This window comes from Lynx canadensis, chromosome B2, assembly GCF_007474595.2.
Source record: "Lynx canadensis isolate LIC74 chromosome B2, mLynCan4.pri.v2, whole genome shotgun sequence".
NCBI classification, from domain to species: domain Eukaryota; kingdom Metazoa; phylum Chordata; class Mammalia; order Carnivora; family Felidae; genus Lynx; species Lynx canadensis.
Window position 1 is genome coordinate 113,485,944 of NC_044307.1, and position 26,662 is coordinate 113,512,605.

General features: G+C 43.3%; 1 protein-coding gene across 2 annotated transcripts; it reads right to left on the reverse strand.

The window, feature by feature from the left end:
- Window positions 1-631: 631 nt before the first annotated feature.
- Window positions 632-26,660, reverse strand: HDDC2 (HD domain containing 2). Of its 2 annotated transcripts, none has more exons than XM_030316271.1 (6): window positions 26,558-26,660; window positions 25,201-25,322; window positions 23,323-23,425; window positions 17,550-17,618; window positions 4,816-4,954; window positions 632-996 (listed from the first exon to the last, which is right to left on the reverse strand). In XM_030316271.1, exons 1-6 carry the CDS (start codon window positions 26,624-26,626, stop codon window positions 899-901), a joined length of 600 nt encoding a protein of 199 aa, XP_030172131.1. In that variant the 5' UTR covers window positions 26,627-26,660; the 3' UTR covers window positions 632-898. The 2 variants fall into 2 exon arrangements, with proteins under 2 accessions (XP_030172131.1, XP_030172130.1); XM_030316270.1 differs by having other exon boundaries at window positions 26,543-26,660.
- Between the last annotated feature and the right edge of the window lie 2 nt (window positions 26,661-26,662).

Sequence of the window (26,662 nt, forward strand, 5' to 3'; positions counted from 1 at the left end):
CATTGCTTCACGCCAAAATACTGGGCAAGTTTGCACAGATGGTCTTCTTTTCCTGACCATTCCATGGTTGTGCCTCATTCAGAGGCAAGCAGGGTAGGTTACTTGTCCAATGAAAGGAAACGGGGGAAGAAACCTGGTCTGATGTGTTCCCAACATAAGGTGCAGTGCCCTCAGTAACATTCCTCTGATTACAGATTTCTTACCTGGTGATAAATGTTCTCATAATCAAGGTCTGAATATTTATAAATCAGACAGCGAAAAATACACAGAGGAAGACAAGATGGCATTTGAAACCGTATGCCTGAATTTATATCCCCAAATGACAAAAAGGATTAGGGGGAGAGGCAGAACCTGTTAGCCTGTTTACAAGTCTATGATCAGGGGCCTAAGGCAGGTCACAGTGAAATGAACAATGTGGCTCCACGGAGTGATCATCTGAACAAAGCAGCATTTCATAAATGCATTATAATACATTCCTTTTCTTGGATCCTCACCACTAAGTCGGCTGAAGAATCTGTTCTTAAAAGCAATCGTAACTTAATTTTCCATCATTGCATGAATCTGGCCTTCAGGGCTATAGGTTATTAATTTAGAATAAAATGATTCAAAATCTCCAATAAATAGTCCAAAGTTTAAGGTTTTAAAAATTTATTTAGTTAGTTCATTAAAAAACTCCCCCCACTACCCTCAGGCTTCATCCATGGCATTTTCAGGACCACATCCTGTTCTGTAGCTCCTTTTATTATCCAGATTGTATCAGGTTTCTTACTGGAGTCCAGGCAACGGAAAATAAACAGACTTGCATCTGGGGAATCAACAAAGCAACAGTGGCCAAACAACACCATGAAAGGGAAAAACACAATGTCTGTCACAGGAGTGCAGCAACCCAGAGAGCACATCAGGAGCGGGGCTCACTGGTGGCGGCAGCTATGTTAGCGTTTCTTTCTGCCTCAAGTTCAGACACAAGTTGGACTATCTCCGGGTGACTGAATTTTCCTGCAAGGCAAGAAGACCGGGAAAGAGGTTGACAAGAGGATACATCAGTTTCTCCAGGTTGATGCTAGGCTTGTCAGGGCCTGGGTTCTGTGATCGACTCCAAGACAGAATACAACTCCAGGTCCCGGACAGAGGACCACTTGGAGCTTATCCTCCATCACCCTGGATGCCACCAAGCATTGGGGATGACAGTCGGGCAAAGAACTGTTCATCAGGCAGAGCTAGGGAAAACTTCACCAGGTAGAGAGCTGGACACAATCTCTGCCCATTCTGAAACCGGAACTCACGGGCACAAAGCACATACATATAAAAAGACTAATAGGAAGAGCAGAAGGTCTAGGCAGTCCCAGGATGCAAATGTGTCTCTTGTACACAACTACACTAAAACCCACTGATCTGTCTTCCCTGCTCCTCAACCCTCCCAGACTTCTGCCCTGGGCAGCAACCTACCTATAAGCTTTCTTAGTTGAAGGTGGCTGGCGTGCAGGATTATCAAACCCATCACTTCTTCCCTGTTTTTTTCTTGCCAGTGCCTTTGTTGTTTACTGTTCAGTCCAAATCTGATTCCATTTATTCCCTATCATCAACCTCTTCTCTGAACGTTCCCTTCACTTTCTGGCCCTGATGTCTGGCTTGTCCTGAGGATATGGCTTTCCCTGCAGCCTTGTCACATGGTGGATGTTTTCTCTCTCACATGGCTCTTTTCACTGGGCCTGGGTCTGCCCTCTACACTCCCCGTTGCCTCCAGGCCACCGTCTGCCCCACTGTGTAAAGGTCACGCTGTCACACTATTACTGCAATTCCACCAAAATGGCTCTTACTTAGGACTCACCAATTAGCAACACGTTGCTGAATCTGATCACTACCCCTCCTGAAGCATTTTCTTCCCGTGGCTTCTGGGACTCCTGACTTTCTCCTTTGAAACCTATCTTTTCCCCACCTTCCCCATCTAGTGGCAACTCCATTCTTCTATAGTTGCTTAGACCAAAGTCCTTGGATTTCTCTCATAAATACCCCTACACAAATTCTGTTGGCCTTTATATTCAGAATATATCCAGAATCTGGCCGTTCCTTTCTTTTTCTATCGCTACCAACCTGGCTCAAACCACTATCATTTCTCATTCGGATACTGCAATAGCCGCCAGCTGGTCTCCCTGCTTCCAGCCCAAGTGCCCCTTTCAAAACCCAAGACAGATCCCACTCGCCCCGCGATCCACCTCCGCGAAGGGGTCCCCATCTTGCTCAGAGCACAAGCCAACCTCTTAGGCTGCTCGGTGGGCCTCACCCGCCACCCTCTCCTCTCATCCACCCCCACGAGCCACAATGGCCTTCATGCTGCTCCTCTCTTTTCAAAAAGAAAAGAGAAAAAGAGAGCCCTAAGTATTGACTGAATTAGAGAAATAAAATTGTAAATGTTATCAAACTAAAGCCTTTAAGTCCCCTTCAAAATCCTAATAAAGGGGGGAGTGGCACCCGGCTGGCTCAGTTGGTAAGCATGAGACCCTTGATCTTGGGGTCATGAATTCAAGCCCCACATTCGGGGTACACTTTACTTAAAATCCTCATGAGGTTTGCCATGTACATCTTCATTGCTCCCGAACTAAGCCTGTTGTTTTCTTTAAGCATTTTTGAGAAAAGCAACCACTCCTTACATCACTTATATTACTTAAAATTCTTAACTTTTTTAAGCGTAGTGCACCAGAGTGGAAAGTGAAGTGAATTTTAATCTCAACTCAGCTGCGGGCATGTCACCCTCTTTCTCACCTCATTTCTTCCTCAATGAAATCTGGAGTTTAGGGGCACCTGGGTGGCGCAGTCGGTTAAGCGTCCGACTTCAGCCAGGTCACGATCTCGCGGTCCGTGAGTTCGAGCCCCGCGTCAGGCTCTGGGCTGATGGCTCAGGGCCTGGAGCCTGATTCCGATTCTGTGTCTCCCTCTCTCTCTGCCCCTCCCCCGTTCATGCTCTGTCTCTCTCTGTCCCAAAAATAAATAAAAAAAAAAAAAAAAAACGTTTGAAATCTGGAGTTTAAACTAGATGACCCTTCCAGTTCCCACATTTTTTGATTCTACTAGTAGTCTGATGTTTCATTTTCTACTTTTCATTGTGAGTGTATCAAAATAGAAGATGATAGTGTGAAAATGCAAAGCACCACCTAAACATGACTTGTATTTTAGAGTTACGTTATTGATGACGCAGGCTATCTTGGAGACCGATCATTGCTCACAACGGGCTGGCAAACCTTTCCCATAAAGAGTGAGACAGTACATACTTTAGGCTTTGTGAACTATGTGGCTTCTTGCCGACTACTCAATTCTGCCACTGTGGTGTAAAAGCAGTATAGACAATACATAGAGAATGAGTGTGGCTGTTTCAATAAAATTTATTTATACAAACCAGCACCAGTCCAGCTTGGCCGATGAGCCAGAGTTTGCTGATCCCTAGTTTACAATGCTATTTAGCTGAAGTCAAACATTTCCGAGCACCGTCTATATCAAAGATAGATGAGACAAACCTGGTCTTGGCCCTCACACAGCTTAGTACGGGATAGGCTGAGCAACTGGGGGTTTTGGGACAAGACCCAGTAAGAAACATCCTTAAGGAAAACGCAAATCACACGGTCACAACATTATGGCAAATGCAGACTGAGCAAAAAGAAGGGAATACCTCATGTTGACAGGGAGGATTCAGAAAGGAGACTAGGGATATAAGTGGCCTCAGACTGCAGAGCTCATTAGGCCACTCCAAAGTGTTAAGATCTTACTTTTTAGGAAGAGGAAAGCCACAAAAGTTTCAAAAAGGAAGATGCGATAGTATCTAGGTCTACAAAGGAAGAAAACGTTGAGACCTGCAGGATGAACTAGTGAGCCTGGCTGGCCGAGTGAGGAGGCTATGATACAGAAATAACAAGCAGAGAGAGGCAGAGAGACAGGCAGAGAGAGTGGGGCTGGAAAAGAGGAACCAACCTCATGAACACCAGCCAGCACCTCCATAGCGTATGCAGCTTCACTAAACACTGTTATCAAAATGAAGATAGTGAAGGCTTCTTGCCAGGTTATCATTCTAAGCACTTCACGTGAACTAACCTGCCATGTCTTCAAGTAGCCCTATAAAGTTGATTTTAAAGATTTAAGTAATCTCTATACCCAACGTGGGGCTCAAACTCACAACTCTGAGATCAAGAGCTGCACACTCTACTGAGTCAGCCAGGCGCTTCTATAATTATCCTTATTTTAAAAATACAGAAACTAAGGCCCAGAGCTACATTGAGTAATTTGCTGGAGGTTACATGGACTGTAGGTGGCAGAACCAGAACAAATCAAGCTCCCGGCCTGTGCAATGGAGCACTATAATGACACTGGTGACTTCAACTGTCTTGGGTTTCCTATTTTTACATCTCTTTTTCTACCTTCATCTCATATGACTTTACTCCTATGAAGACCTTCAGATTATAATATACTTTCACATATATTCTCTCTCTTGAATCTCAAAACCCACCTATGACTCAAGCAGGGTCAATTCTGTGCTTTCCATTTTTCTGGGAGGACACAGAAAAGCCAGGAGACTGCCCGGGGGCGGGGGGGGGGGGCACACAGGCAGGTGTGGACGTGAACCTGGCTTGGTGCTCAGATCCAAGGCGCCAATGCTCTCCCACAACAGACCACCTCTCACCATGAATCCCACCCTTTCCTATTTACGTGCCCCAGGTGAAAGTGTCAGAAGAAGGTAACAACAGCAGATTTCGCTAACGTCATGTCAGTCACTACGCGAGGGGTAAAAGCCAAACTAAAATGGTGTTTACTGAAAAGAGCACCGAGTACCTGCTGTGGAATCATAGAAGTCCTGCAGCCTCCCCGGTGTGTTCTCAAGGTCTTCATACTCGGATGCCTGAAGAATCATCTCACACTGGTCCAGCTGCTTCACAAATTTGGCTTCTGCACTAGACTGGGTCTCATACTCCTAAGTGAATGGACAATTAAAGCAGCGTGATGAGAGCCGCAGGACAGGGTCCTCCAGGAAAATTCAGACTCTGGTACTGACATCAGAGCCACATGTAAAAGCACACTGTGTACTGGCCGCCCTTCTCGACCACGTACAAACCCTTCCCAGAGAGGCTTCGGCTGTAATTTCACGGCTCACTATCAGCACTGCTTTCGAGAAGGGTGTGTGTGCCAGTCCATGCATTGCACCGGAGGCCTCAGGAGGCCCATTCGTTCACATCGACGCTCCAAGCATTTCTCTTCCTGTCTGGTACCCTGTCTGCATGTCAAGATCGTTACTTTTTTTTTTTTTTTTAATTTTTTTTTTTAACATTTATTTATTTTTGAGACAGAGAGAGACAGAGCATGAATGGGGGAGGGGCAGAGAGAGAGGGAGACACAGAATCAGAAGCAGGCTCTAGGCTCTGAGCCATCAGCCCAGAGCCCGACGTGGGGCTCGAACTCACGGACTGCGAGATCGTGACCTGAGCCGAAGTCGGACGCTCAACCGACTGAGCCACCCAGGCGCCCCAAGATCGTTACTCTTTAACCCACCCGAGTGCTGGAGGTCTTTTTAACTTCAAGCTAATATTTCATCTCACGTTTCTCAAATGATTTCCCTGCCCATTTAAAAAACAGTCAGCTTCCTTTTCCTTTAAAAAAATTTTTTTAATGTTTATTTATTTTTGAGACAGAGACAGAGCATGAACAGGGGAGGAGCAGAGAGAGAGGGAGACACAGAATCTGAAACAGGCTCCGGGCTCTGAGCTGTCAGCACAGAGCCTGATGCGGGGTTCAAACTCAGGGACTGTGAGATCATGACCTGAGCCAAAGTCGGATGCTTAACCGACCAAGCCACCCAGGCGCCCCTTCCTTTTCCTTTTTAAGTGAATTTCTGGCTTTCTCGTTTAATTTTCGCTGTCCCTTTCCAGTGGAAATCTCTGTCCTTGCTATCCATACAGGGAGGATTCAATCGAGTCCCCCTGGGTTATAACTCCTGAGGATACAATCAGGGTCTGGGAGTTCTTCATGCAATGGTGTGTGTGTGGTATTGGTGACAAGGAGGTGGTGAAGGCAGCGGATGGGGAGCAGGGTTTTGTTTTTGGTTTTTTTTTTCTATCTTCCTCCCTTGGGTCTGTCTCCCTCCTTACTGCGAAACTGAACCAAAAAGCTACAGGAGGGCTGCCTCTTATAGCATGACACATGCCACACAAGTCCTAATTAATACTGTATAGAATCGTTCTTCTATTAAGACCAAAGTGTTCCCAACTGATTTCCCTGCAAAGTTCTCATTTGTAACTCCACCTCAGATGTGTCTGGATAATGAACCTGTCATGCCTTCTTGGCAGGGTGATGTGATGTGAATCACTTAAGGTTTCTCAGTTTCTATCAGATGCCTTATTCTTATAAAGGCAGCTATTTGGATTTTGATAGAGCTGAAAATTGTACACGGAAAAACCATTTTAATACGAGACCAAATACATTTTGTTTTAATTCAAAAGCACTTAAAAATAACTTTTACTTAATGCTGATTCACATTTACAATTATATATAAATATAATTATAAATAATTATAAAATATTATAAAATATAATATATATATATTTAACAAATTCAAGTTCATTATTTAATGAAAAAGAAATGGAATATACTCAAAGTATAGCAGTCCAGGATTTTTCTCTATTGAAAGTGAGAAGAAAAAGATTTCGAGACCACTAGGAAATACCACATACTGTATAACAAATTCTGGTGAAATTCCATTTCTCTTAAAAATGTAAACTGTTGAGTTTTTTTGGTCAAAAAGTAATGGTACAGACATTCTTCAATTTCACTTTCCAACAAGGAGGCAGGGTAAGAACAGTGTGGCCACAAAGCTCTAGAAGTAAGACAAGGCATCTTTGGGAACGTAGTTTCTCACGACAGAATGCAGAATTAATTGCAGGAGGAAGGGAGAGAAGACGCTGAAGGAGGAGGAGGGCCAACTCCCAAAAGGCCTTGTGGTTGTGAGAAGTGGTTTCGGCTTACCCTGAAGCTACTGGACATCACCGAGAGATTTCAGGCCAGAAGGGTCACGATCAGATTTGCGTTTTAGAAAGATCATTCTCCCTTCGGTGTGGAAAATAGCTAGATGGGAAGCAGAGAAATCAGGCTCTGAGACTGTAGCACCAGCAGAGAAGTTTGGACAATCTGGTCTGGCTTAATCTCATGGCAACGAAGATGGGACAAGAGTGCAAATTTGAGAAATGCTAAGGATGAAGAAGGGAACCAAAATATGAATGTGAACAAAAGACAGAACTGAGAATGACTTCCTAGTTCCTGGCATGCGTAACTCAAGAGGGAGCAAAAGAGAAGAAACAGACCCAAAAGACTGACAGAACAAAGAAACAGCAAAACCGAAACCTAATGAGCAACATTTATAAAAAAACTAAGGTACATAGCATTACCATGTATCACAAAATATACATAAGTGGGGACAGACAAACCGCCCCCAGCCATAAGCCCCACTTTCTTTTTACATTTTTTAACGTTTATTTATTTTTGAGACAGAGCATGAACGGGGGGGAGGGTCAGAGACAGAGGGAGACACAGAATCTGAAACAGGCTCTGGGCTCTGAGCTGTCAGCACAGAGCCCGACGCAGGACTCGAACTCACCGACCGCGAGATCATGACCTGAACCGAAGCCGGACACTTAACCGACTGAGCCACCCTACTTTCGATCAGTACGGGGCCATAAGCCCTACTTTCAATCAGCAGGAGCAACAGGGCATCTGATGCACCTGAGAGCTGGAGAAGCTCAGGACAGCCAACAGGTGTGCTCCAACAGCACCTGACACAATCCCAGCCAAGGTGGATTCACCAGTCTGACCTCCTGGGGCTCCTCCAGGACAGGACCCCACATAAACAGAAGCTGCTGGGGTGGAATTAAAACCGAGTGAGGTAAAATGGGGCACCTGGGTGGCTCAGTCAGTTAAGCCTCTGACTCATGATTTTGGCTCAGGTCATAATCTCACGGTTCCTGGGTTCGAGCCCCACATCGGGCTCTGTGTGGACAGTGCAGAGCCTGTTTGGGATTCTCTCTGCGCCCCACCCCCCCCTTAAAATAAATAAACTTAAAAAAATAATACAATTGAGTTGGGTAAGATAACAAGATGAAGCAAAGAAAAAGTCCAGATAAAAGTGGGGAAAGAGCACAAAGCCAGGGAATATCTGAACATAAGCCACCGAACATTTTAACATCCCATTAAAACACAAACCGAAACAGAAGAGGAAGTTCTGTGAAGTCAAAAAAAAAGTTATCTGGACCAAGTTTCCTTCCAAAAGTTAAGGAAAATGAAGTGCATATCAAAATGAGCAATGTAAAAAACACAGAGATCAAATCCCCTACAAGGCGACCAGAAGATACAGAGAGCAAGGAGCGAAATGACATCTCTACAGAAAATTCACCTCAGAAAGACATTCTTCATTTTTTTAAAGGATCAAATCTGTAAGAAACTACTTCAAAAAGAATTAAAAGATGCTAAGAAAATGGTAAGACATGAAAGAGCCACATTAAAAAAATTAGAGATAGAGATGAAAGAAAAAGTCATTTTCTCAGCAAAGGCTAAGCAGCAAACAGGAACACTGGGATATTTTAACACGATAAATAACGCCTTAAGAGAAACAGAAATTGAAAAGGAAGTTAGGCTTAAAAGTCAAAAAGAAATGAACATGATGTAAAGGATCTGAGAGAGAAGGTGACAAATACTGAGTTGAAGAAGAATCAACAGACAGATACGTAGGAGTCTTGGGGGGGGGGGCGGGGGAAGGAAACTAAAGTAAAAGAAACACTATATTCAAAAAAACTTTCTTGAAATTAAAAGCCCATACTAAATAGCTAAGGATATTGACCCAGAAGGACCAATACCAAAGCACATTCTAATGAAATTACCATATATATTTAAAAAAATCATTTGTACACCTATGCAAAAGGAGCATCTGACACATAAGGAAAATAAAATTATTATCTAACAACAATGCTTTACGACCAAAGAGAATGGAGGAATGTATTTAAGATATTCAAGGAAAGAAACTGGGAACCATGGGATTTTTATATCAAGCAAAACGGACCTTCCAGAGTAAAGAACACAGAGGAACAATTAAAAACAGGCAAGATTTAGAGAATATTGCTCCTGTGAGTCCTTGTTGGAGAACTTACAAGAGAACAAGTTTCAGACACACAAAATGACCAGGAGAAATTGACATAAGGACTGGTGGTGAGCATCAACAGGGACTCATAGAACTTTTTTTTTTTTTTTTTTTTTTAAGTAGGTTCCATACTGCTCGTGGAGCCTAACATGGGGCTCAGACTCAGGACCCTGAGATCAAGATCTGAGCTGAGATCAAGAGTCAGACACTTAACGGACTGAGCCACCCAGGCGTCCCAGAACTAAGATTAAATGAGGTGTGAGAGACAGCATGTAATGGTTAAATGTTTTGACAGTCTAGATGGAATTCAACTATAAAAAAATAAAGGGAAAATAAAAACAGCATAGGCAAAACAATTTTTTAAACTGTTTTTAATAATCGGAATTGACGATGGTGGGACATACAATTGTTATTCTGAGACAGGTACATGTATAGAGAAGGAAAAAGCCTGTATAATCAGGGTTCCTTGTGTGGAAGAAAGTATAATATAGAAGAGGTTAAGACATAACATAAGAGGTTACGTGAAAACCGTACAGTACTGTATCTGAATTGAAAACATCACCATGAACTCAGGAGGCACACACACATATATATCCTAGCCCTGTCCATTTAAAAACATGAAAACCATAACCAACTCAGTAGCAGGAAGCACCCCAGTGCACATATTGTGGTCCTGAAACAACATAACCCATTTAAACAAAACCAACCAAACAAACAAAAAACAGGAGGTCTAGCTGAAGCGTGTTCAAGTGAGGCTACAATATCCTGCCATTCCTGCCATCAAGGAAACAACCAAAGTCAAGTGTTAACCCACCTTTCCTTTGTGAACTGCAACCAAAGAGCAGATGAGGAAGAAACCTCTGCTACTATGATTACTTCAACTACTAAATGAAAATAAAATAAAAGCAATAGTGTCTTACGATTCTGCAACCCAAAGGGATTAAGGGATAGAAGCATCAAGAAAAAGGATGGAGGAAGGGCTAGATGGGTGACTTAAGGGGGGCACTTGTGATGATAAGCACTGGGTGTTATAGGTAAGCAATGAATCACTAAATTCTACTCCTGAAACCATTATTACACTATCTGTTAACTGACTAGAATTTAAATAGAATTTTGAAGAAGAAGAAAAAGAAAACCCAGACATCATGTGCCTCATGATGAAAGAATCCAATACCACCTACAGTTTTGCCAAAAAGATCCAACGTAAGTCTGATCCAGCCTCTGGATCCAGCTGCCACTCTGCAGAAAACAGGAGAACAGAGGAACATGAACTGCATCATGAGTGTGCAACTGGCAAAACCCATGGCAAAACTATGGAAAACTCTGTAAGCCACATGGTCTGAATTCTTCAACAGATAACTTGCAAGAAAAAGAAAGAGACGGGGTGGGGGTCAGAGACAAACTATAGATTAAAGGAGATTTAAAAGACATATTAAGCCTTAAAAAATGTGCAAGATTAAGCTAAAATGTCTAAGGATGAACACTTTGGTGAAAAAACCATAAAGAAATTCGGGTGATCACTGAAAATCAGGACAGTGGGTTCTTTTGGAGGAAGGGAGGGGCTGGCTTTGGTCAGGGCCTAGGAAGGGGCTTCTTGCGGTGAAATGGTCAAGTTCCAAATCTTGATGTAGGTGGTAGTTACAAGGATGTCATCCCTCCAGGAACTCATGCTATACAAAGGTTTTTGAATTTTTTTCCGTTTTGTTTTTCAATACAATAGTTTTTAAAGTAACAAAAATGGCTGAAGAAAAGGAGGATGCTGTGAACCTGCTGAACAGGATACTTAAGTGGAGCTCCATTAGGCTGTTGTATGTTTGGAGCTTCGAAGGAAGATTTTCAGAATATATGGAATAATCAGAATGTGACCACTGAAGCCTTGGAGGAGTGTGCAGAAAGGACAGGCCAAGGACACAGCCCTGGGAAGACAACATCGGCTCTGACAAAGTCGGCTGAAGAAGAGGAACACCTGAAGAAACTCAGAAAGAGCCAGAAAGGTACAAAGAAAATCAGGAGGGAGCCATGTTGCAGACCTGAGGGACGAGAGGCAACATCTTCTAGGCAGCCAAGGTGTCAGGTGGCACCTGGGCAGAGCAGGACTTGCCAGACAGAGTCACACAGAGGCAGTCTGTGGTCGCTGCAAGAGCAGCGCATGGTGGGGCGGAGTCACACTGGCGGGCTGTGGGAAGGCAGAGGCAGGGAGTGGGGACCATGTCCGACCTATTTGGTGGTGAAGGGAAGTAGAGAGATGTAGTATCTAGGAAGTTTATTTCAAAATATGATGTGTAAACATTATTTACAAGGCTTACAAAAACCTGAAAAAGTTCCCATCTGGAAACTTCTATGTTCTCGGTGAAGGAGGCAAGATTATTTGCTATAAAGTTGGGAGAGAAGTGCAAAGCAGGTGAGCAAAGAGAGGGATGGACAGCTGATGTGGGGCCAGAGACAGAGAGACTGTTGCCAACGAGGAGTCCTGCAGCCCTGAGGCTCAGCAGAGCCTGGAGACCTAGATGGGTCGTGAGTGATTCCGGTCCCCAAGGCAGGGGGGTGGGAAGGTCCCTGCATCAGCACTCTGCAGCCTCCAGGTAGGACTCGGGAAGACAAGTTGACTGAAATGACTCAGACTGGGGTTCTGTGGAGCAACAGAAGAAGTTCAAGAAGGAGTTCAAGCTGCAAAGAGATACAAGTCTAGGTCGTGAAAGGGAAGAGAAGGGGACGAAAGGGGACGAGGCCACAAGTCTCCTCCCTCTTCCTTGTGGAGGGGTCGGCCCCGACTGAAGAGTTACATGAAGTCTCTCTCTTGCACCTCTCACTCCCTACTTTCTGTGACTCTCCCTCTGGGACCCAGCACACTCATGTTGCTCTGCATCAAACTTCCCAATAAAATACTGCACCTGAACTACAAAGTATCCTTTGTAGGGAGACTTTTCAAAGGGTACCCATTAACCCACCATGTCTCCAACTGATTGGACTTCCGGCAATGGCAACTGCATGAGGGGCAGCTCCTGCTATGCGCCTTGGGATTCATGGGGATATTTCTTTAAAGTGAAAGGCAGGTGGTGGGGTGAACATCTTTCGGTGATGCTTTGAGAAAAATGAAAATGTTTGCTCTTGACTTACTGATATTTGGTTTCACACTTCTATGGCAAAGATAAATTATAATCAAGGATATTGAACTGCATTAAATAGATGTGACCCTCTGGGTTCACAGCTATTTATAGTGGTGAGCAGCTATGATTAACATTTCAGAAATCAATCAACTGGCATTTTCTTTTTTTAATTAAAAAAATTTTTTTAATGTTTAATTTATTTTTGAGAGAAAGAGAGAGGCAGAGACAGAGGGAGACACAGAATCCGAAGCAGGATCCAGGCTCTGAGCTGTCAGCACAGAACCCAATGAGGGGCTCAAACCCGTGAATCATGAGATCATGACCTGAGCTGAAGTCTGACACTTAATAGATTGGGCCACCCAGGTGCCCCTCAACTGGCATTTTCTATGTAACTGTACTACTCTAAGTTCCCTGGGTACAGAATGACCGTATCTTCTTAAACCATATCAGAACATATGGAATGGAGACAGAAGAAAGATAGAGCTTACCATGTGCCAGGCAATATTCCAAGCACTTTACATATAGTAACTAATCTGATTGCCATACAACACTATAAGATAGGCATTCTACTGCTATTGCCATTTTATAAATAAGGATATTGAAGCACACAGACTCTGTTCAATGAGTTGCCCAAGATCACAATGCTAGTAAACAGGGCATCTGAACCCTGGAAATTGGATATCGAAATCCATGTACTAACACAGGACATGAATTATAAAAATGCTTAAGTTAACATGAGAGTGTATATGGGTTGCATAGTGTTTTCCAAAAATTCAAGTCTACCTGGAACCTGTGGATGTGACCTTATTTCCAAATAATGGAATATCTGGAAGATTGCCGATGTAATCAAATTGAGATAAAGTCACACTGGATTGGGATGGACCCTAGTCCAATGGCTGGTGTCCTTACAAGAAGAGGGAGATTTGGGCACAGATACAGACCCAGGGAGAACAGCATCTGACTACGGAGGCCTACATTGGAGTGATGTGTCTGTAAGGCAAGGGATGCCAAAAGCTAGAAGCAGCATCTATCAGAAGCCAGGCAGAGGTAAGAAAGGATCCTGCCCTGGAGCCTTCAGAGCACAGCCCTGCCAACACCTTGATTTTGGACTTCCAGCCTCCAGAACCATGAAACAATACATTTCTGTTGTTTAAAGCCATCCAAATTTCCGGCAATTTGTTACAGCAGCCCTAGGACAGTAACAGAGTATCTTATTACTAGTAAGTAACTGACATGGTGTCCTAAATACAACAAAACTATAAATGCTTGTTCAATCAATCCCTGTGCTGCATCATAACCTAAAGACAATGCTGAACTAGGAGGCAGGCTTTGTCACCCACTAGCTAAGAGACCCTGGGCAACATACTGCTCCTCAGCCCCGTTTTGTTATGCGTAAAATAAAGGAGTTGGGCATGGATTTTCTTCCAGTTTTAAATTTACAAAATTCTAACATGTACAGTAAAGAGTCATAGAGATGGGATCCAGAAATAATTTTAAAATACGTAAGAATATGGTAAAGTAGCCACTACATAGTACCAAAGGTCTCAGAAGGAGGAAAAACACAGAGAGATACAGAGAAAGAGAGAAAAAGAGAGAGAGAAGGAATGAATTAGTTTTCTAGGGCTGCTATAAAAAGAACCACAAACTGGGGCTTAGGTTACAGAAATTTATGGTCTCATAACTCTGGAGCTAGAAGTTGGAAAGCTAGCTGTTGGCAGGACTGGTTCCTTTGGAGGGCTGTGAGGAAGAATCCACTCCAGGCCCTTCTCCTGGGCTTATAGATGGCCTCTCTCATGTTCACATAGCACTTCCCCAATATGTATCTTTGTGTCCAAGTTCCCCTTTGTGTAAGGATAACAGTCATATTGCATGAGGACCCACCTGAATAACCCCATATTAATTTGATTACATCTATAAAAATTCCATCTCCAAAAACAGTTTTTAAATCCTATCTCAAGGGAAAAAAAAAATCCTCCAGTGATCACTTCCTCTTTGAAGAACACCTGAAATGATATAATTATATTTTGACATGAACAATAAAAATCTGAAATACAATTATAAAAAAAAAAGACCTCCTTCATACTAACAATAAAAAGTCTTATCAATTCATTCAACAAATATTCAAATATTCATTGCCCACCATCTATTTTATATTTTACTAGGCACTGAGAACAAACTACTGAATGGAGGAGAAAGAAAATCGTATCTCCAAGTAACGTCTTATTTGGAGATACCTCTGAATTTTAGTGGGACACAATTCAATCCATATCAGAAAGAGAAGAGGGGAGAGGAATATCTTCTTCTGATGTACCGCCTAGAGCTAGGTTTTTTGTCATAAGATCCTGTGAGCTGTGAAGAAACATGTGTGCGGAAGGACAGTGATACTCTAGTTCCTGAAATACAGGCTTTCATAGACACAGGATGGGGAGAAATAGTCAAAGAAATTAGGAACAATCTAATGTCTAAAACTCTCTTTAAAGAATAATACTAGATACTAGAGAGGTACGTTTTCCTGCTTTGTTTTCATGATATTTAAATAAACTTAAATGTATCTGTGCCCCCCAGCATCAGCACATACACACACACTCGCCCCCTTGCACAGAGAATAAACACTGAGACTTAAACATGTATGCCCAGCCTGTACCTCAGGGGCCTCTCTTGACCTGAAGCAGCTACTTCATTCATAGGGGTGTATGAATTGGTTAAGGAAAGTTTAAGAGCCATGAATAATATTCTCTATAAATACAGTTCTACAATTCTGTCTGAAAAATTTGTTGCTGCCTATTTATATGGTCCTCATTTTTCCCCCCTCGGGCTCTTAACAGAAAAACGAGCCCAACCCTTTCATAGCATGCAAAGATGGGGTTCATGTCAGAAAGTAAGAAAGTGCAAATGTTCCTCGTCCACATCCATCAATATCCCACAGTGTCACCAACAAAGTAACCGAATCCCATGTTCTCTTCTTTTAAGCTGTCTGCCAGCACAGCTCCAACAATTCTAAAGAAGGACTGTCACATTCCAAGGTGGCCACTGTGTACCTGTCCTGGGACCTTCTTTAACAAGCTTAATTGATTCAACCACTGACTTTCATGAGATCATAAAACTGTCACCTATTTAGGGGTTATCAAGTCCTTTATGCTCTGTATTTTATATTTTTCCAAACCCAAAGTCTTTATTGTGATGTTTTCATTTGGAACCTACTTAAATAAAAGGAAATTTTCCAGTAAATGTAAAGTAATTTTTGTAAGTAAATTTTGCTGTAAGCTTTTTTTTAGCCAGTCGCTGATGGCTAACTGAGAAAATAATTTAACAGATACTGCCACTGTGTTTATAATAACTAGGAGACACAAGGGTACCAATTCTTATGAAAAGTTTTTTGGGTTTTTTTGTTGTTGTTTGTTTTTTGTTTTTGTTTTTTAATTTACATCCAAATTAGTTAGCATATAGTGCAACAACGATTTTAGAAGTAGAAAAGTTTTAAATTAAAGGAGTCTTTCCTTTGTAAAAACAATACTTGAGATTAGTTTCATAAGCTCAGGGGCCACTTTTTTTCTCTTTCTATGTATGAAATCTCTTTCTATAATGAACTCTATTCCATTATTCCTCAACTCACAGTGTTCCAGAAGTTCACTTGAAAGGACCTACTCTGGCACAAGGGACTCTTTTTCCTAAAGAAACCCTGTTACACCTAGTGACAGATACCACCTGAGCCAGGCTCCGGCTACATACCATGCATATTTTGCCAGATTGAATTTTCACAATTATTTGGCAAGGTAGGCATTAACAACCACAATCTTTCACCTTCAATCCCGACGACAAAACTGTTTCAGTTTTCAGCATATTTTTAACTTAGAAAACAATATGGTATATATAGTACACATTACAGAAAACCTCTAGTGGGGTCCAGGGCAGACTCAGCTGCTAAACAGATGAATGAATATTCCTACATCAAAGCATATTAATTTTCACATCAAGGGGAATGAGTGAGGACTCTAAACAGCCTCATGTTGATTCAGGTAAATTTTGCCGTATGAGGTGAAGTTAGGTCAGGTTTTTTAAAAACGGGCTCTCTGAACTTTGTAGATTTCCTAACTGAGGATTTAGGGCCTGTGGAGCTGTATTACTCTCATGTTCTAGGAGAAATAGGCCAACTAGAACCAAGTAACTCACCCAAGGGAGGTGGGACTCAAATCCAGGTCTCTGGAGGCAAGCCTTGCTCTCTGCATCATAGTGTACTGCCTCACAAGGGAAGGATGCTCATTTCATCCCATAATCCAGCTAACCCACAGAAATGACATCATACTACAGAACCAGACCGCTGAGGAAAATGGCATTTATAGGAGAAACATCTAGTCAGGGTTCAACCTGGTCACTTCCCAACCCGACCCCTAGTCTTCCCAAGTCAAGGAAAGACCTGACCCAGCACGCTAGGCAGTGGGCAGTGGGCAGTGGGAAGGGAAGTCTGCCAGCCCTGAGGCTCCTGGGAGAGCGGGGGGGGGGGGGCGGGGGCGGGGGGGGGGGCTGTGGTTGTGAAAGGGGGAAGATCGTCCTCTGACAGTGGGAGAGGGGAGGGGGGCGTCTCAGGGCTCACGCAAAGAAAGGCCAGTACAGACTGCAGGGAAGTGAGAAACTGCAGTAGGCAAGGATTTGTCTGCTGTTGTTTTCTCTTCACAAATGAAAACCAGCACTAGGAGGGGGGAGAAACAGGAGCGCGTGGGCTTTCTTTGCTCTTTCCACTCTTCCTGCCCTATGCTGCCAGCCATTCTGCCTCCCACCTTGCCATCAAGCACCGGGGAAGGCAGTGAGCACCTACAGGGCCTCTGTTCTGTGCCGGGCATCATGGCACCACTTCACTTTGACCTCACTCAGCCCTTAACAGCCCTTCAAGGTTTCACAGGTGGGCAACAGGCTCAGGGAGGGGAAGAAGCCCAAGGTCAGAGGCAGGAGGTGGTGAGGGCCCACATTCTTTTCAAGGACCAGAAGGCTGGGCGAGTGCAGGCTGGCAGGGTGGGGGTGAGAGCAGCGCAAGAGGAAATCCAGGGGATGAGTCAAAATCTGCACCAGGCATCATGGTGTCAAGGGAAATGGGGAGATTGGAGGGAAGAAAAACTTCTATTAGCCATGAGAAACCCCTGCAGCAACCAGGAGGTGAGAAACAGACACAAACGAGAAAATAATAAGTTAGAGACAGCTTGTTAAGATAATCTAAGGCAACTACAACATTGAAGATCCATATAAACTCAATCACAGTAAACAAAAAGCAACTCATCATATATACTTACTTCCCAAAGCCCATAAAGTTCCTTCCTGAGATCTTCTGGGAGGAGCTGTGTTAGCTGCTTCATAGCTTCCTGCAATACCAAACTGTTATTTTACTCATGATCACATTTATCTAATTAACAATTCAACTACAAAAGCCAAATAGTGGGCTCAAACTCTTACAAACAACTCCCCAAAGGACAGCCAAATGTTGGACAATATTTATAGATTACAAGGAGGGCAGTTGTATACTTTAAAGAAACATGCGTACTTATTCATATGGGGTTCAGCAAGCACTTATTTTGTGGCCTGAAGCACACCAGAGACCAAAAAAAAAAAAAAAAAAAGACAATAAGGAAGGTGTGAGATAACTACAGAGATATCAGAAGTGAGGCCAAGGTTTTACATCTTGTGGAGGAATCACATCTTGTGATTTCAATCATAAGCATCCTGGAGTTCAAAACTAACCTGAGAACAAGAACAGGAAAGTAACGCTGAATAACAAAGCTCAAAGAAATTTCCTGTGTATTATTATATTCATTTCCCACTGTTAATATTTTTATTGCATAACATAAAGCACTACACACATGGGCAGTTATTGTCATTAACATAAAGGAAACTACAGGATAGTATTTTGTGGGGTCATACGCACAGGATGAAAGAAAGGGATATTAAAGCATAATCAGCCATACATCCATGTAGTATCTGAGCCATTCGACAGCATCACCAATCACTTCTTGCCCTCCCTTCATAAACATGTCCAGGCCTGGGACTCTAGCTCCTCCAGAGGCTGCCCAAATGGGCTTTAGGCAGCACTGACAGAAAATACCTTCTTGTACCAAGTTGGAAGCTATCCCTGCAGGTCTTCCACCAGGCCTCACCTCACCCCTCGCAAACACAGCATCGAATACGTGGGCAGTGACCCAGCTGGGCCAGAATCACTGCGGCCACAGTGACCGGTCCAAGGGAAGGCCATGTACCCAAACCAGCCACTTGAGGGACATCTGCATGATCTGTCCAGCAGAGGGTAGGAGAGAGAAGGCCCTACTCTCTGAAGTCCCCGGAGCCACCCTCATTCCTTCCTCCTTCATTTCTGTGTTGCTCCAGTGTCTTTCTAAAACATCATGTCTTGGGACACCTGGGTGGCTGAGTCAGTGGGGCAGCCGACTCTTGATCTGGGCTCAGGTCATGATCCCAGGATCGTGGGATCAAGCCCTCTGTTGGGCTCCAGGCTGAGCATGACACCCACTTTAAGATGATCTCTCTTGCTCTCTCCCTTTGCCCCTCTCCCCCACTCACGCTCTCTCTAAAAAATAAAAAAAAAATTTTTTTTAAATATCACATCTTGGGGGGAATGAGGTCTGCAACTTACTCTCAAATGGCTTCAGATCCCTTCACCCTCCTCATCCTACACCTCTTAATTTGCTTCAGTTTTTCTAACCGGAGGTGAGGGTCCTTGGCAAGTGGCAAAGGCCCCATATAAAATCGAATAGTGAGCTGGGAAAAAGCACTGAAAATAAAAATGGGAGGAAAATGTTACAGAACACAACCACTGGCAGAGCGAACGGCATGTGCCAGTGTCAACAGTGTGCTCTCGTAAGTAACATCACCATCTTGAACGGCCCGTAGCGTCATAGCACCCTCAGTGGTATCAAATTTAGGGTATTGTATATCTGCATCCTCACTTGTTTCTTTTTCATAAACTGCAGAAAATGCCTGAAAAATCTTTGCATTTTCAAAAATTAAAGGCGTCTTTACAAATAGATCGCCTTTCTCTACACTATTCCAAAAACACACGTTTGTCCACTGCCTTTGTTTGAAAAGAATGAACTGAGTAATATGTATTTACAGGTATATAAATATCTAAACTCTTGGATTAATATATTCCTTTTATGGTGACGTACCCAGCACCGAACATAGTGAATGAGGTGTGGTCTGACCAAGGTGGGAGAGAAAGGGGCCATTGCCTCCATCATGCTGGACGCTGTATTTCTATAAAGGTAGCCTGAGACTGAATCAGCTTTTTGGAGATCAAATCCAATAAACTTCCAGTTGATTAAAATCGCCCTGTCCTTTAAAAAACAAAACAGGGGCGCCTGGGTGGCGCAGTCGGTTAAGCGTCCGACTTCAGCCAGGTCACGATCTCGCGGTCCGTGAGTTCGAGCCCCGCGTCAGGCTCTGGGCTGATGGCTCGGAGCCTGGAGCCTGTTTCCGATTCTGTGTCTCCCTCTCTCTCTGCCCCTCCCCCGTTCATGCTCTGTCTCTCTCTGTCCCAACAATAAATAAAACAAAAAAAAAAAAAACAAAAAAAAAAATAAAAATAAAAAAATAAAAAAATAAAATAAAAAAAAATAAAAAACAAAACAGATAACAAATATGTTGTTGCTCTCTTCTTGAAATTGAACAAAGATTTTCTGGATCTAAAACTCATTGATATCATGTTATTACACAATCAAAATCTGCATTTTGAGACCTTTTAGGTGGTCAATATTCCTTGTTCGGCAACATATGCCAAAGAATCGTGCCTAACTTTTTAAATGAACCCTCCAAAACCAACTTTGCTAAACTCAAAGGGTACATGGCTCCAAAGGCCAGACTTACCCTCTCAGTGGTGAGCTCTGCCACTCCCACTTCTATACTGAGTTTTGCCTTGTTCACACACAGATTTAGAGTGATAATTTTCCTCCTTTTTTTTTTTTTAATGTTTATTTATTTTTGAGAGAGAGAGACAGCGCGAGCAGAGAAGGGGCAGAGAGAGACGGAGTCACAAAATCTGAAGCAGGCTCCAGGCTCTGAGCTGTCAGCACAGAGCCCGATGCAGGGCTCGAACTCACAAGCTGTGAGATCATGACCTGAGCCAGTCAGACACTTAACTGACTGAGCCACCCAGGTGCCCCTAGAGTGATATTTGTCCTAACTTGACATGCTTCTTCCTGTGAGTAAAGCATGTCAAAAGAATTTGCCTAAAGTCCTGAGCCGAATAAGCTCCTAGCAAATGTCTTAGGTCAGTTTTGTGACCGTACCTAGAAAGCATTACGCATCTTCACACATCACTGGTAAGGCTGAACAGTACAAAAGTTCACTGGGGTTCGAACGGGGTTTGACACTTAACTCGCCCATCACTGACTGTAGAACCCTGAGGTTAAAGGTTATTAACCTCTTTGTCCTTCAGGTTTCTCACCTGTAAAATGGGGGTTAATAACGGCATCCACCTTAATCGTTGTGACGATTAAGTAGGTAATATATGTAAAGCTTCAAGTATCTGGCACATAATGAGCACTCTATAAAACGTTCACTACTTCTCAGTTTCACTATTTTGCCGTGTTCACTTCCATCATAAAGTTTGGTTCTTCCCCCTTTGAACGTCCTCATTCTCAAGCAACTTTTAGCAACTTTAACCCTAGAAGATACATACATACCATGATTCTGCCTTCTAACTTAATGTTTTCTCTTTGCAAAAGAATATAACCTGCTATTGCTGTATTCCAGCCTCAATTTCCATCCCACCAGTTCCCGATGATCCTTACTAGGCATCATTCACCAACTGGGGTTATGAAATAAAGTCTGTTTTATCTTGTTTAGGAAGGGGATCAGACAACACATATTGCTTTTGGCCCTAAATTTTCTCTTCCATGCCCTCATTTTCCTTTTCATCTTAATACCTACTCTCCCTCAAAGCAATCAGCCTTCCAAGTTTATCAAATATGTTCCCTCCCTCCTACTTCAGTTTAAGCCTTCCTGATGCAGTTGGCTAGCCTCTAGGCAAATAACACTGCCTGCTTCTCATTATGTGCATTCCACCTTGAGCCAAGAAACCCTCATTTAATTATCTTAATGCATGGTTCAGACATCTAAATCTTGTTCAGAAACACCATCTGCATAAAGAATTGTTCACCTTCCAGATCTTTCTCTCTGTTCCCAAATCCTAACCAGCAGCAGGAAGAGGTAATGGAATATCAGCACTCTTCCAAGCCTTTGGTTTCTTGTCCAAGAACTTGTGGTTCTTCAAGATGCTTCCCCTGTCCCTTCTGATTATGGCACTGAGTCCCCTGGAGAACATTGGAGTGGCAGCAGCCAGGAAGTACAAGGAAACCAGAAAAATTCTCATCACTGCCAGGACAGGACGTCCAGAAAGGCAGCGGCACTGACAGTTCACATCTCCACCAGGCCCCTCCACAAGGTGTCACCAGCGAGGCCTCACTCTTGTCAAAACAGTAGCACGTTTTCTCTCATCTTCAGTGGCTAGAGAGCCTCTGATGGGTCTTTTTTTCTTCCAAAAGGCTCTGGTTTGCTCCTCTGTGGAGGAAGCCTCAAATTCATTATGTACCTTCATGGGGACAGTTTGTCTTTTCTCCTTGTTCTGTGTCACTTTATAGTCTCTGATGACCCTCTGGTACTTCAATATACCATTTCTCCTCCACAAAGTCCAAATTTATCATCCTGAAATGAGCTGCATAATTACGGAGATTTTTCCCTATCCTCTCCCCTTTATGTCATTACTCAACATGATCTGGTTCAGGGTTCATTCCTCTCTGCGACTCTGTCTCTTGAACTAACTGGTTTCTTTTTCTATAAATTCTGCCAATCGATCTAGGAATTCTTTATTCCCAACAGTCTAGACTCCTACAGAGAGACATCTCCTCAGTTTCCTCCCTTTTTCACAAGCTGTCATGATGCTGAGCCTGTATTCTGGATCTGTATTTTGGCAGGAAGAAAACATTCCTTACGTGATTTTCCTTGTTCCCATAATGTTAGAACTCCTAAACTAGGATTCCTTGTGGATCTTCTTGTTTCTGGAGGGATAAAAATACTGTTGGCTACTGAACTCCAGTCTCCCTCAGCTCTGAGAACAGATATTCAGGCCCACCTACTCTGTTAAACCATGTTGATGAGGATCCATTCACTTAGGAATTTATGACCAAACTCCTGTAATAAAAATAGCTTGCAGTAATCCCTGAATGGAGAAACAGCTGTTCAATAAAAAAAATAATAAAAAATAAAAAAAAATCCTGGATTTTCCAACCTTTGCCTCAAATATGTGTCCTTCTTTGGTCCTGGACTTTGGATTTAGAGTCCAAATTAACACAGATTTAATATTTTATTGCTGTTCATTTCTCACTATTGCCAAGTATTTTTCTTCACTTCTGACCAATAAATTAAAATACTAATGGAAAATTCACAAATTACTATAATATTGATTATATTTGTGATTTATAGAACTTTTCTCCAAAGAGCTTAACCAGCATGGAGAATTCCTTCAAGATCTAGCTACTTCCATTGTTCTAATGAAAGCCATACCATCTATGTCCACATACTAATGAGAACAGAAACCAACAGTTTCCTGTCCCTGTGTTAAACAAGGCTGGGAATAGGCATACTTTTCTGATCTTGTGTTAAACAAGGTTGAGAACAACGAAAAACCAATGCACTGCTTATTCCACGGAATCCTTGCTTCTGGAAGAGAAGACTGTAAACCACCCAAAACAGAGTAAACACTAACAGCTTACTCCTCAAGAATTTAAGACTTTGCCACACCAGTCCTACCAGTCCAAGGCTGTTTTGCCCTAAACCTTGTGCAATCTAACTAGCTGCCCATCTCGTTAAGATCCATCTAAGCATCCTCCAGCCCCGGCCCTAAAACTCGATAAATATTCTCTCCTGACTTCCCTTTCCTGAGACACTACTAAAACTCTGCCCAGGTACTCTCCCTTACTGCAACAGGTCTAATAAACTTAGCTTTGCTTCAGCAACAGGTTTCTCTGGTAGTCTCTTGTGGAGTCAACAGTCAACACTGACCTCTTCTCGCCTATGTTTTTCTTCTTTGGGGATGTTATCTGCTGGTGCTATGTCCCCAACGATGCATTCTGCCATATCGTGAACCAGGGCTAGACGAATACATCTGACCAGGCAAAAAATGGTGAATAGTTACACAAAATTAGATTCACTACAAGTTCCTTCTCTATACTATTTTGAAGTTGCATATTTTTTTTTTCTCCACCCTCACAGGGCATTTTAATGCAGTATTTTCTAAGGTAATTATATTCTACCAGCCCACAACAGTTCTGATTCAAAACTGCTAGCTAATATTCAACATAATAATACATGATTGCAGAGGAAACGGTTAACATGGATTTTTTTTTTAATGGCTGGTTTTTCAAATTTCACTTTAAAAGGTTGATAACTTCAGAATACAACGCCAAGAGGAGATGATCTGGTTACAGTATTTACTTACTGATACAAAATTCAGAAACAATCATCCCCTAATATACTAGTTAGATGTCAAAATGAGTTGCTTTATAAAGAAATGGTGGAGTTGGACAGATCTAGGTTCAAATCCAGCAATCATTTATTAGCTATGTGACCTTTGCCAAATTACTTAATTTCTTTAGATGCTCAATTCTGTCAGCCTTCATTTTATCATCTGCACAAAAGGATAATAATACATCATAAGGTTGGTCTAAAAACTAAATTTGATAATTTATGTTCCTGATAATGATCAGTGATGAAGATAATCACTGTCAAAATAATGAAGGCAGGTCATAATATAAACGCCCCGGAGGGCCATCTGTTTCACGTACCCACTATCTCCAAGGTGGCACAAGGCCTAACAACCTCCTCAGGGGTGTCCCATCCACAGTCTCTCTCTGTCATCCAGTTCAACTCTCAGACTACACTTAGGTTTATCTCTATTCGACACCATGTTCATCTTGTACTTTTTGCCAGAAAATCCCACTTCCACACCATCGACAGAATAACAGGGCTAATGAACGCTCTCTAATGGACCTTTGCTACACATTGATTTACTTATTGTTTCCAAAATATACCTTTACTTTCTTACCATCAGGGCCTCGGTTGCTAAGCTGTTCTCTCTGCACGCTGTGCCTTCTACTCCTCTACCTCATCAACTCTTCAGAGCTCACCTCACATTCCACTTCTTCCAATTCCCCAAGAACACATGATCTCGTCTGTTAGAATAACTTGCTAGTTTTTTCTTAAACTTTGTATTTATTTATTTTTAAAGTAATCCCTACACCCGACGTGGGGCTCAAACTCATGACCCCAAGATCAAGAGTCACATGTTCTGCCAACTGAGCCAGCGCCAGGGGCCCCAACCTTGCTAATTTTTTAGCATAACTTATTTTGTTCCTTTTATAGAAGCCAGTTGGGACCCATGTAACTCATGGGAGACTTATTTTACTGTCTTAGCTACGAAACTTTGTCCTGTGTTCAAAAAGCATTTTAAAACACTTGCTGACTGAAGGACAAGATATCCCTTTCTTAGCTACATCCTGCACATTACCTCTCTAAAAAGTCACCTCACAAACAGGTGCTAGTATTTATGAAAGGGGCTAAATTAAAGCACATGGTGTACTAATACAATAATAGAATTTTAGACATGCCACACGCACTCTCCAGCCCTGGAAATCCTAATATCACACTTGTTTTCTTGAGACCAAGGCAGGCTCTATCACTTGCCAGAGAAAACCCAGAATGCAGTTTACAATTGAAGCAATCAGCACCCATAATTCCCCTTCCTACATCCTGAATCTGTATGGTTTATCTCTTGACAGATAAACTAACCTGCAAGAATTAGACACAGGCCTCAGTCAAGGGAAGTGGTGCATATGCACAGACCAGAGATCTTAACCAGCATCAATGTTCACATCAGCTTACCGGTCTTTGTTAAGATGCTCATCCTTGGTCACCAGAGCCATAATTGCCATTCTGTACATGTGATCTGATACGCTCTCTGGACTCTGAACATTTCTGTATACCCAGCCAGTCCTTGGGACTCTCTAATGAAAATGAAGAAAAGAAAGAAGTTTATAAAAATAAATATTTAAACTGTTATGCTCTTCAAGACAAGCCCAGGGAATAGGGTATAGAAGCAGGGTCATGGTTTCAGAAAGTAGTAAAAAATTCTCAACTAACCTCAAATAAACCAGGGAGGTCAGAGAATGAGAAAGAGAGAGAGGGAGAAATAATTCACAAGCATACCATGCAAAATTCCAATAGTCAAATTACTCTGTGTTACTAATGTGTAAATTAAGGAACTTATACAAGTCCTTTGGACAGAAAAATAAAGCTGTAAATTACTGTGTTTTTCCTAACTACAAGAGTTGGGACTTTCTGCCTTCAGACAATACCATTCCACAAGCTAGAAACTCTTGTGGTGAAAGCTTTCAACTTGAACAAGTGACAGACTTCCAAATTCTGGAGCAGAAAGGAGTAAGGCATTTCTAATCCTTGCTGCTACCACCTGTCATAATTCTTCCTTTTGTTCAGATCAGGATGTGATCTTGTGAGACTGCATTTTCTCCCCAAAAGTCCACATTTTAAAAGGACTGTATATAAACAGTAGCAATGGTGGCAGGAAACATAATCTGCCTTTAACTTGTAGAAATTCTGCAGAAATTATGGAGTGGGGAGGACGCACAGGATACAACTCCAGTATGTACTACAGAAAATATTCTGTTAAAAAAAAAGTATTTTTATCTCTAGAAGGAGCTAAGAGATTGAAGGCACCCCGCTTCAAATCTGCCGGACTGAGGGGCAGTTCCGTTCTTCCCACCTGCTGCTCGGAGGGCCACGCTTAACCGCGCAGCTGAGCGGTAGTGAGCCCCGCCTGTACTCTGGGCGGCCTCGGGCCAGCGGGTAGGGTCCCGAACATCCGCGCGCCGGCGGTTCGCCGGGAACCGCTCGAGTGGCTGCCCGGGCCGGTCCCCGGCCGAGCACCAGGCCTGCCTCCCCACACGGGGCTCTCGCGGTTCAGACTCCGCCGGGCCTGGGCTGGGCCTGGCAGCCCGGCCGCGCCTCCTCCGCCCGCCGTCCGGACGCGTCCCCGCTCCCAGGGCAGTTTCTGGGCCCAACCCTGCGAGGCGGGAGGGCGGAGGGAGGGTGAAGGCCCCGGCCCGCGGCGAGCAGGAGCTCCAGGGCCCCCGCGGCCACCCCGGCCTCTCCCCGCGCGCCGCCCGCCCGGCCCCAAACGGCCCTGCCCGGCCCGGAGCCCGTTCACCTTGAGCTGCCCTACCAGCCGCAGGAACTGCAGCAGGTTCTGGGCCCCCCGGCCCGATAGCGCCGCAGCGGAGGCCGAAGCCATGCGGCCACCGGTCTGGCAGGTCCGAGCAGGCCGCGA